Raw genomic sequence first — 12,648 nt, 5'->3', positions numbered from 1 at the left:
TAGGCTTTTGTCTGGCTGATTAGAACATTATTCAAGACATAAACCTTAGGCTTTGGTCACGCTGATTAAAACTTTATTTAACACATAAACATTAGGCTTTGGTCTGGCTGATTAGAACATTATTGAAGACATAAACCTTAGGCTTTGGTCACGCTGATTAAAACTTTATTTAACATATAAACCTTAGGCTTTTGTCTGGCTGATTAGAACATTATTTAACACATAAACCTTAGGCATTGGAGAGGCTGATTAGAACATTATTAAAGACATAAACCTTAGGCTTTGGTCACGCTGATTAAAACTTTATTTAACATATAAACCTTAGGCATTGGTCAGGCTGATTAGAACATTGTTTAACGCATAAACCTTAGGCTTTGGTCAGGCTGATTAGAACATTATTCAAGACATAAACCTTAGGCTTTGGTCAGGCTGATTAGAACATTTTTTTACCACATAAACCTTAGGCTTTGGTCAGGCTGATTAGCAAATTATTTAACACATAAACCTTGGGCTTTGGTCAGGCTGATTAGACCATTATTTAACATATAAACCTTGGGCTTTGGTCAGGCTGATTAGACCATTATTTAACATATAAACCTTGGGCTTTGGTCAGGCTGATTAGACCATTATTTAACATATAAACCTTAGGCTTTGGTCAGGCTGATTAGAACATTTTTTTACCACATAAACCTTAGGCTTTGGTCTGGCTGGTTAGAACATTATTTACTATATAAACCTTAGGCATTGGTCAGGCTGATTAGTAAATTATTCAACACATAAACCTTAGGCTTTGGTCAGGCTGATTAGAACATTATTTAACACATTTATCCGGCTAACTCGTTGACACCTATCCACAGCCGTGGCGTCCCCGGCGCCAGCCAGCCCATCGCAGGACGACGGCGGCTTTTCCGTGTCCTGGGTCAGCCACCAGGAGCACCAGCTGGGGCCGCTCCAGTCCACAGAGCAGAGTCGGCGGGCGATCCAGGAGATGCCGTCGGACCGTCCTCCCGTGGAAGATGACGACGAGGAGAGTGAGTGCCATGTCGGCTTTTCTTACTCGCACCTGAGAACGTCCGTCATACGGGATGGGAGTCCACTATGAAGGTTAAAACCGATCCAAAGTAGGACAAGGTAGGCTGAAGTACTAGACCTGAACAAAACATTAACATAAGCCAATTAGTCTCATCTCTAATAATATATCTCACCAATAATTTACAGTGGAACCTCAGTTTACAAACTTAATTGGTAATTGAAAACGGTTTGTAAGTGAAGCTAATTTCTGCACAGGAAACAATGTTAGCTTGAATAATTGGTTCCAGGACATATTTCACCTTGAACTAAGGATGCACAATGTTTTTTTTCGAGCCAATACTAATAGCAATAACTGCCCGCTGTTCAATACGGACCACCGATAACTTATGTACTGTATATTATTGTGGTATTAAGGCCAGGGTACGATGTTATTGTGGTATTAAGGCCAGGGTACGATGTTATTGTGGTATTAAGACCAGGGTATGATATTATTGTGGTATTAAGACCAAAGTACGATATTATTGTGGTAATAAGGCCAGGGTATGATATTATTGTGGTATTAAGGCCAGGGTATGATATTATTGTGGTATTAAGACTGGGTTTGATATTATTGTGGTATTAAGGCCAGGGTACGATGTTATTGTGGTATTAAGGCCAGAGTACGATATTATTGTGGTATTAAGGCCAGGGTAGGATATTGTGGTATTAAGACTGGGTTTGATATTATTGTGGTATTAAGGCCAGGGTATGATATTATTGTGGTATTAAGGCCAGGGTATGATATTATTGTGGTATTAAGGCCAGGGTATGATATTATTGTGGTATTAAGGCCAGGGTGCGATATCATCGTTGTATCAAGGCCAGGGTATGATATTATTGTGGTATTAAGGCCAGGGTACGATGTTATTGTGGTATTAAGGCCAGGGTACGATATTATTGTGGTATTAAGGCCAGGGTACGATATTATTGTGGTATTAAGGCCAGGGTACGATATTATTGTGGTATTAAGGCCAGGGTACGATGTTATTGTGGTATTAAGGCCAGGGTACGATATTATTGTGGTATTAAGGCCAGGGTACGATATTATTGTGGTATTAAGGCCAGGGTACGATATTATTGTGGTATTAAGGCCAGGGTACGATGTTATTGTGGTATTAAGGCCAGAGTACGATATTATTGTGGTATTAAGGCCAGGGTACGATATTATTGTGGTATTAAGGCCAGGGTACGATGTTATTGTGGTATTAAGGCCAGGGTACGATATTATTGTGGTATTAAGGCCAGGGTACGATATTATTGTGGTATTAAGGCCAGGGTACGATGTTATTGTGGTATTAAGGCCAGGGTATGATATTGTCGTAGTAAGGCCAGGGTAGGGTATTATTGTGGTAGTAAAGCCAGGGTATGATATTATTGTGGTATTAAGGCCAGGGTATGATATTATTGTGGTATTAAGGCCAGGGTACGATATTATTGTGGTATTAAGGCCAGGGTACGATATCGTGGTATTAAGACCAGGGTGCGATATTATTGTGGTATTAAGGCCAGGGTATGATATTATTGTGGTATTAAGGCCAGGGCACGATATTATTGTGGTATTAAGACCAGGGTACGATATTATTGTGGTCTTAAGGCAAGGTTACGACATTATGTGGTATTAAGGGCAGGGTCCGATATTATTGTGGTTTTAAGGCCAGTGTATGATGATATCACAATATTAAGGCCAGGGTATGACGATATCACGGTATTAGGGCCAGGGTACGATATTATTGTGGTATTAAGGCCAGGATATGATATTATTGTGGTATAAAGGCCAGGATATGATATTATTGTGGTATAAAGGCCAGGGTATGATATTATTGTGGTATAAAGGCCAGGGTACGAGTTTGTCACGGTATTAAGGCCAAGGTACGATATCATTGTGGTATTAAGGCCAGGTTACGATATTATCGTGGTATTAAGGCCAGGGTACGATATTATTGTGGTATTAAGGCCAAGGTACGATATCATTGTGGTATTAAGGCCTGGGTACGATATTATTGTGGTATTAAGGCCTGGGTACGATATTATTGTGGTATTAAGGCCAGGGTACGATATTATTGTGGTATTAAGACCAGGGTACGATATTATTGTGGTCTTAAGGCAAGGTTACGACATTATGTGATATTAAGGGCAGGGTCCGATATTATTGTGGTTTTAAGGCCAGTGTATGATGATATCACAATATTAAGGCCAGGGTACGACGATATCACGGTATTAGGGCCAGGGTACGATATTATTGTGGTATTAAGGCCAGGGGGCGATATTATTGTGGTATTAAGGCCAGGGTACGAGTTTGTCACGGTATTAAGGCCAAAGTGCGATATCATTGTGGTATTAAGGCAAGGGTACGATATTATTGAGGTATACGTCCAACAAAACAAGACTTAAAACTGCCGTATGAAGAGTCAGGCGTGTTTAGGAGAAACACACTGTCATGAACACCAACACAATGCTCACGGTTATTTCTACAAACATGACTTTTTAAGTGCAGAGGATTCTGGGAGATGTAGTTTATTGTTTAGACCCGCCAAAGCAAAAGAGCAGCCAATCTTTACATTCTCACATTGGCTCCAAGGTAAGTGGGATGTGTCAATCATGCTCGCTCCCAAGCCCCGCCCCCTTTGGGACGGCGTTTTCCCTGGTAGTGTAGAACAGCCAGTGTTTGCCGACCACGACGTCCGCATGTGCGTTAATTCCAAGTAGAGGCTAGGGAACCGGGAGCCAGCCTCGGCCTCAATGTGGCGTTCTGTGTCGCCAGGGGGCGTCAAGCTGGGGCTGGGAGACTTCATCTTCTACAGCATGCTGGTGGGAAAAGCCTCGGCCGCCGCCAGCGGCGACTGGAACACCACGCTGGCCTGCTTCGTCGCCATCCTCATCGTGAGTCGCTTATTATCGGGCGACGCCTTGTCGTCGGTGTCTTGATGTCCGCCGTGTAACCCCCCCCCACCCCCGAACCTCCCCACAGGGCTTGTGTTTGACCCTGCTCCTGCTCGCCATCTTCAAGAAGGCCCTGCCCGCTCTGCCCATCTCCATCTTCTTCGGCCTGGTCTTCTACTTTGCCACGGATAACCTGGTGCGACCCTTCATGGACCAGCTGGCGCTGCACCAGTTCTACATTTAGCCACACCCTTTTTCTACACCTCGCTTTCCCACTACCGCCCCCCCCCCTCTCCCCGCCCCCGCCGGGAGGAGGCCGTTTATTATTATCGTCTCTAAAGTTCCGCCGAGGTGTCGACTCGCGGTTTTTTTCATCCGGTCTCAGGCACTACACAGACTTCAGACTCCCAGTGGGACTCTGCCCCACCTCGGCGTTCCTCACTCCCGGTCTGACCACTACTGGGGCGGCAGGTGCCTTGCTCAGGGACCGCCAGGAAGTTGAGGCGATCGACCGAGCTCCTCCCTCGCGCCGTTCGAATCCCACGTTGGTACATTTCACTTGAGTCACTCTGGGGAGGTCAAAGTTCAACCAGCAACCTGACCTTGTCAGCCTGAGTTGTAGGAGGTCCAGTGCCTTGCTCAGGGGCACATCAGTCCCACCTTTTTTAATTTAATTTTTTTTTTGTAAATTGCGTTCCCCGGGAATCAAACCTGCAATCATTCGCCCGGTGCTGTAACCGACTCCCTGCGTCCCACTCGTGCCCCCGCCGCATATGCAGAAGAAGAAGAACTCAATAGTCACATGATGTCGGCCGCACTGGCGCAGTTTTGTCTTTTGAGGAAATATTTGGAGTGACTGTGCTTATTTTTTTGGGGGGGGGTCTGTTCTTTACGTGTACATGTCAGTTATGCAAGTGTGTTCCTTTTTTTAAATAAAGACTGAAAATATGAACGAGCCCCACCGGTCAATTTATTAGGTATGCAAGGACTGCGCAACAATAGTTAAAACGTAGGGCTGTCCAACCTTTTACAATATTTAATCGTGATTGTGACGGACTCTTGCCGTCGTGCGGGTTCCATGGACCGCCAAGGAAGGACATTCTCGTGCAGGTTTGACTCTTGTTTATTTTTTCAAATAAAGAAAGTCTTTTGCGCCGTCATCCCTACGACTGCTCGCTCCTCCGTCTTGCTCTTCAGCCGCTCCCGTCGTCGTCTGAGTCTGGCTCTCTGTCTCTTTCGCTCCTCATCCACTGCTGCGGGCTCTCCAACTCCTTCTGCCTCCATATCTCTTCCTTCTGCCCTCTTTTATACATTGAGAGGAGATACATTGTGTCCAGTTACGCGATCACCGCACCTGATCTCGCCTGCGGCGTCGCTCCCAGCACGCCCCGCCTCGCCATTGCTCGCATTCTCTGCCTCCTTTCCGCCATCTTGAGCCGGGCTCCAGCGTGCCCTGCCGCTCCGTCGCCTCCGCCTCTCCACAGTGATTAATCGAATTTTTTTAATAGTTGACTCCAAACAAATCATGATTAATCGCAGAGATACAATTTTTCATCTAAAGTGTCAGGCTTGGACAAAGGATTGGACTCAGATGCAGAGTAGGGATACTTTGTTGGGCTTTTATTTTGACAGATCTTTCACTTTCACAGTCAGAGTAATACAATATCTACAATAATAAAAACTGTCGGCGAAAAAGGTTTAAAAAAAAAAAAGGGAACAACCGAGAATCACTCCTAAAAAGGAGGAAAACACAAAAAGAGACAACCCGCACAGAACAAGGGGAGGCGTGGGCTTATATGACACATGAGGGTAACAGGGTAACGTGTGGAAACAATCAGGGGTCAGGGATGACGCTATAAAACTTATTAATTCAAAATGCTCCAACAGGAGGAAGAAAACAATGACTTTGAACATTTCTACACTTACTCTTAAATCTAATAATGGTTAAAAAAAAAATAACTCAAAAATTGGAGGACAGAATGAATCGTAGGAAAAAATAATAACTCACCACTTCGGTTGAAAAAACTAAATAGCAAAATTCACTCTACTGACGAGGAGAAAAGTCAAACTCAAAATAGAGACGTGGGAATTCAGGATGCAGGAATATGAACGCAAGACAGACACGAAAAACTTGAGACAATCTGGCACAGAACAAGGGGAGGCGTGGGCTTATATGACACACGAGGTTAATGGGAAACAGGTGGAAACAATTAAGGGGTCAGGGATGACGCTATAAAACTTATGAAATCAAAACGCTCCAACAGGAGGAAGAAAACAATGACTGAACATTTCTACACTTACTCTTAATCTAATAATGGTTAACAAAAAAATCACTCAAAAATTGGAGGACAGAATGAATCGTAGGAAAAAATAATAACTCACCACTTCGGTTGAAAAAACTAAATAGCAAAATTCACTCTACTGAGGAGGAGAAAAGTCAAACTCAAAATAGAGACGTGGGAATTCAGGATCCAGGAATATAAACATGGAACGAGGCAACATGGATGCAGGACAGGCACGAAAACTCGAGACAATCTGGCACAGAACAAGAGGAGGTGTGGGCTTATACGACACGTGAGGGTAATAGGAAACAGGTGGAAACAATTAGGTATGACGCTATAAAACTTATGAACTCAAAACGCTCCAACAGGAGTAAGAAAACAATGACTATGAAAATTTTGTACACTTACTCTTACTCTAATCATGCTTAACAAAAAATCACTCAAAAATTGGAGGACAGAAGGAATCGTAGGAAAAAATAACTCACCACTTCGGTTGAAAAAAACTAAATGGCAAAATTCACTTTACTGAGGAAGAGAAAAGTCAAACTCAACATAGAAACGAGGGAATTCAGGATCCAGGAATATAAACATGGAACGAGGCAACATGGCACGAAAACTCGAGACAATCTGGCACAGAACAAGGGGAGGCGTGTGCTTATATGACACATGAGGGTAATGGTAAACAGGTGGAAACAATTAGGGGCCAGGAATGACGCTATAAAACTTATTAACTTAAAACGCTCAAACATGAGGAAGAAAACAAAGACTATGAAAATGTCCACACTTACTCATTGGTCTAATAATGGTTAACAAATAAATCACTCAAAAATTGGAGGACAGAATGAATCGTAGGAAAAAATAACAACTCACCACTTGGGTTGAAAAAACTAAATAGCAAAATTCCCTCTACTGAGGAGGAGAAAAGTCAAACTCAAAATAGAAATGAGGGAATTCAGGATCCAGGAATATAAACGTGGGACAAGGCAGGACAAGGACGCAAGACAGGCAGGAAAACTCGAGACAATCCGGCACAGAACAGAGTGAGGCGTGGGCTTATATGACACATGAGGGTAATGGTAAACAGGTGGAAACAATTAGGGGTCAGGGATGACGCTATAAAACTTATTAACTTAAAACGCTCAAACATGAGGAAGAAAACAAAGACTATGAAAATTTCCACGCTTACTCGTTACTCTAATAATGGTTAACAAATAAATCACTCAAAAATTGGAGGACAGAATGAATCGTAGGAAAAAATAATAACTCACTACTTCGGTTGAAAAAAATAAATGGCAAAATTCACTTTACTGAGGAGGAGAAAAGTCTAACTCAAAATAGAAATGAGGGAATTCAGGATCCAGGAATATAAACTTGGGACGAGGCAACATGGACCCAAGACAGGCAGGAAAACTCGAGACAATCTGGCACAGAACAAGGGGAGGCGTGTGCTTATATGACACATGAGGGTAATGGGAAACGGGTGGAAACTATTAGGGGTCAGGAATGACGTCAGACATATGACACAAGAGGAAGGGAGGAGGAAGAAAACAATGACTATGAAAATTTCTACATTTACTCTTAATCTAATAATTGTTAACAAAAACATCACTCAAAAATTTGAGGACAGAATGAATCGTAGGAAAAAATAATAACTCACCACTTAGGTTGAAAAAACTAAATAGCAAAATTCACTCTGAGGAGGAGAAAAGTCAAACTCAAAATAGAAATGTGGGAATTCAGGATCCAGGAATAAGAACGTGGGACGAGGCGAGGACATGGACGCAAGACAGGCACGAAAAACTCGAGACAATCTGGCACAGAAAAATGGGAGGCATGGGCTTATATGACACATGAGGGTAATGGGAAACGGGTGGGAACAATTAGGGGATCAGGGCTGACGTCAGACTGGTGACACAAGAGGAAGAGCAAGTGATCTGAAACAAGAGGAGTTACTTTTCAAAATAAAACATGCAATTCACAAGACAAAAGAAACCAGGACATGAAGTAAGTAGAGATGCCCGATAATGGCCTTTTTGCATATTTTTTATTAACATGCCTCAAAACAGCAGCTTGGAATTTGGGACATGCTCTCCCTGAGAGAGCATGAGGAGGTTGAGGCAATACTTGCCAACCCTCCCGAATTTTCCGGGAGACTCCCAAATTTCAGTGCCTCTCCCGGGACAACCATTCTCCCAAATTTCTCTCGATGAGTGAGGACAGCCCGTCGTCACGTCCACTTTTACGTCTATCTATAACCCATAAAGTAGGCAGTAGAGATGCGCGTATAGGAAATTATATCATCCGCAACCGCATCACCAAAGTCGTCATCCACCCGCCGTCCACCCGAACCAACATTTCATCAGAAACGCATCCGCCCGCTGAAAAACATCACTCACAGAGCTTTCTAAACTCGTTTCACGGAGTAACGAAGACAATTGGAGCCGCTAAAGTTCTCCCGATTATCCAATTGGCGTTCATCCTGATGACAAGAATAAGGGCGTGCTGTGAAGCCATTGCATTTGACACCTTCAACACGTACGAACCATGTTGTGTGCAGCTTCCGCAGTCACACGTTCAAGATTGAAAGCCATACTGGGCGATAAGGAGAACACTGATGCGACTTGTCCAGGGTGTACCCCGCCTTCCGCCCGATTGTAGCTGAGATAGGCGCCAGCGCCCCCCGCGGCCCCAAAAGGGAATAAGCGGTAGAAAATGGATGGATGGATGGATGATGGCTGTGATATAAACAACTTTAACACTTACTAATATGCGCCACGCTGTGAAGCCACACCAAGCAAGATTGACAAACACATTTCGGGAGAACATCCTCACAGTAACACAACATAAACGCAACACAACAAATACCCATAATCCTTTGTATCCGTGATAATACCTGAATATATTTTACAGTATAGCGGTATAGCTCGGTTGGTAGAGTGGCCGCTCCAGCAACTTGAAGGTTGCAGGTTCGATTCCCGCTTCCGCCATCCTAGTCACTGCCGTTGTGTCCTTGGGCAAGACACTTTACCCACGTGCTCCCAGTGCCACCCACGATGGTTTAAATGTAACTTAGATATTGGGTTTCACTATGTAAAGCGCTTTGAGTCACTAGAGAAAAACGCTATATAAATATAATTCACTTCACTTCACTACACCCCCGCGCCCCAACCCCGCCCACCTTACCGACGCACAGGGGGGTGGGGGGGTGGTCTATGAAATAGTCAGGAATCATCATGGATACAAAGGATTCTGGGTATTTGTTGTGTTGCGTTTATGTTGTGTTACTGGGAGGATGTTCTCCCGAAATGTGTTTGTCGTTCTTAATTGGTGTGGCTTCACAGCGTGGCGCATATTACTAAGAGTGTTAAAATTGTTTATATCACACCCATTAGTGTACTCTGTGTCACCCAGCATGCCTTGCAGTCGTGTGTGTGTTGCCGCGGAAGCTACACACAACATGATGCTGGACCGACAAACAGATCGTAGATGTTGTAGTAGGCGACAAAGTCAATGACTTCATAGCACGCCCTAATACTTATTATCTGGGTGACTGCCGGTAGTCATTCTAGAAGATATTAGCGTCTCCTATTGTCTTCTTCGCTTTGTGACACGGGTCTTAAATGGCTCTTTGAATGGCAAAGGATACCGATCCCAGAACCATGTATATCAAATATTTCCGGATGATTCAACCGCCACCCGCCCGAATCTAATTCAAATCTATTTTTTCGTCATCCGCGGAATCGATGCCGCCGATGAGACCGCAAACCGCGCATCTCTAGTAGGCAGGCACGGAGCTATTTCTCAGTTGCGTGTTTATTTCCGGCCGGCACGTAAATACTCCGACACGCGACATCCACAATCCCATCATGCGTTGCTTCAAAACTACGGCAAGTGGTACGGTCCAAAAAAAAGATTGTGACGGAGAATAGAACGAGGATTGGACAATTCAGCCCTTAACTCACTCCTTTCCTGCAAATTCAATTTGACAGATGCTGCCCATACCTATGCTCCTACCTAGCTATAAATATACTCCTCCCCCTTAACCCCGCCCCCCGGTTTCAAAAATAAATTTATGACTGAAATGCCGCTGTACGTAGGGAGGATTACAGATTGCCAGTAAACCTTAAAGCCACTGCCTTTGCGAGCCGGCCCAACACATAATATCTACGGCTTTTCACACACACACACACACAAGTGAATGCAAAGCATACTTGGTCAACAGCCATACAGGTCACACTGAGGGTGGTCGTATAAACGACTTGAACACTGTTACAAATATGCGCCACACTGTGAACCCACACCAAACAAGAATGACAAACACATTTTGGGTAAAACATCTGCACCATAACACAACAGAACAAATACCCAGGATCCCTTGCAGCACTAACCTCAACTTCCTCATGCTCTTTCAGGGAGAGCATGTCCAAAATTCCAAGCTGCTGTTTCGAGGCATTTAAAAAAAAATGCCTCCATAACTTGAGTTGATTTATTTTGAAAAACTTTGTTACATTGTTTAATGCATCCAGCGGGGCATCACAACAAAATGAGGCACAATAATGTGTTAATTCCAGGACTGTATACATCAGTATCGATTGATATCGGAATCGGTAATTTAGAGTTGGACAATATCGGCAAAAACAAATATGCGCCACACTGTGAACCCACACCAAACAAGAATGACAAACACATTTAAAACATCTCCACCGTAACACAACAGAATAAATACCCAGAACCCCCTGCAGCACTAACTCTTCCGGGACGCTAAAATATACACCCTCCACTCACCTCAACTTCCTCATGCTCTCTCAGGGAGAGCATGTCCCAAATTCCAAGCTGCTGTTTCGAGGCATTTAAAAAAAATGCCTCCATAACTTGAGTTGATTTATTTTGAAAAACTTTGTTACATTGTTTAATGCATCACAACAAAATGAGGCACAATAATGTGTTAATTCCAGGACTGTATACATCGGTATCGATTGATACCGGAATCGGTAATTAAGAGTTAGACAATATCGGCAAAAACAAATATGCGCCACCATGTGAACCCACACCAAACAAGAATGACAAACACATTTCGGGAAAACATCTGCACCGTAACACAATAGAACAAATACCCAGAACCCCCTGCAGCACTAAGTCTTCCGGGAGATATACACCCTCCACTCACCTCAACTTCCTCATGCTCTCTCAGGGAGAGCATGTCCCAAATTCCAAGCTGCTGTTTCGAGGCATTCACCCTACATCCAGACTGGAATTTTTTTTTAACAATCAAATAGTTGTTTGAAAACAAATGTTTACCTAAAACTGGCACGTTTGATGCCGGTCTGTAATTATCGGTATGGTCAGCATCTCTATCTCTATCGCTCTTGCTGAGCCGGGCTCTCACCACCGCAGTTTTAAAGAGCAATTTTAGACGTTTATAGGCTACTCTCTCAAAGAACCGTTAAATCTTTGCACTACTTGATCTTGGGCAGGCCGGGGCGATTACAATCCCTGTTTCCATATGAGTTGGGAAATTGTGTTTGATGTAAATATAAACAGAATACAATGATTTGCAAATCCTTTTCAACCCATATTCAGTTGAATATGCTACAAAGAGAACATATTTGATGTTCAAACTGATAAATAATAATTAACTTAGAATTTCATGGCTGCAACACGTGCCAAAGTAGTTGGGAAAGGGCATGTTCACCACTGTGTTACATCACCTTTTCTTTTAACAACACTCAATAAACGTTTGGGAACTGAGGAAACTAATTGTTGAAGCTTTGAAAGTGGAATTCTTTCCCATTCTTGTTTTATGTAGAGCTTCAGTCCTTCAACAGTCCGGGGTCTCCGCTGTCGGATTTTACGCTTCACACATTTTCCATGTTAGACAGGTCTGGACTGCAGGCGGGCCGGGAAAGTACCCGCACTCTTTTTTTTTACAAAGCCACGCTGTTGTAACACGTGCTGAATGTGGCTTGGCATTGTCTTGCTGAAATAAGCAGGGGCGTCCATGAAAAAGACGGCACTTATGTTGTTCCAAAACCTGTATGTCAGCATTAATGGTGCCTTCACAGATGTGTAAGTTACCCATGCCTTGGGCACTAATGCACCCCCATACCATCACACATGCTGGCTTTTACACTTTGCGCCTATAACAGTCTGGATGGTTCGCTTCCCCTTTGGTCCGGATGACACGATGTCGAATATTTCCCCAAACAATTTGAAATGTGGACCACAGAACACTTTTCCACTTTGCATCAGTCCATCTTAGATGATCTCGGGCCCAGAGAAGCCGGCGGCCTTTCTGGATGTTGTTGATAAATGGCTTTCGCTTTGCATAGTAGCTTTAACTTGCACTTACAGATGTAGCGACCAACTGTATTTAGTGACAGTGGTTTTCTGAAGTGTTCCTGAGCCGATGTGGTGA

General features: G+C 43.6%; 1 protein-coding gene across 1 annotated transcript in view; it reads left to right on the top strand.

Moving 5' to 3' along the window:
• Positions 1-4,903, top strand: part of psen1 (presenilin 1) — a 49,864-nt gene extending 44,961 nt beyond the window's left edge. The window contains exons 9-11 of the mRNA XM_061885794.1: positions 858-1,031; positions 3,833-3,951; positions 4,040-4,903. Coding sequence (XP_061741778.1) covers positions 858-1,031; positions 3,833-3,951; positions 4,040-4,195 — 449 coding nt within the window. The 3' untranslated portion in view covers positions 4,196-4,903. The remainder of the gene's footprint in view (positions 1-857; positions 1,032-3,832; positions 3,952-4,039) is intronic.
• Positions 4,904-12,648: the final 7,745 nt, after the last annotated feature.

Source organism: Nerophis ophidion, linkage group LG24 (genome assembly GCF_033978795.1).
Source record: "Nerophis ophidion isolate RoL-2023_Sa linkage group LG24, RoL_Noph_v1.0, whole genome shotgun sequence".
NCBI lineage: Eukaryota > Metazoa > Chordata > Actinopteri > Syngnathiformes > Syngnathidae > Nerophis > Nerophis ophidion.
Note: the sequence above shows the minus strand (reverse complement) of the source record. Positions and strands in the feature narration are given on the sequence as shown.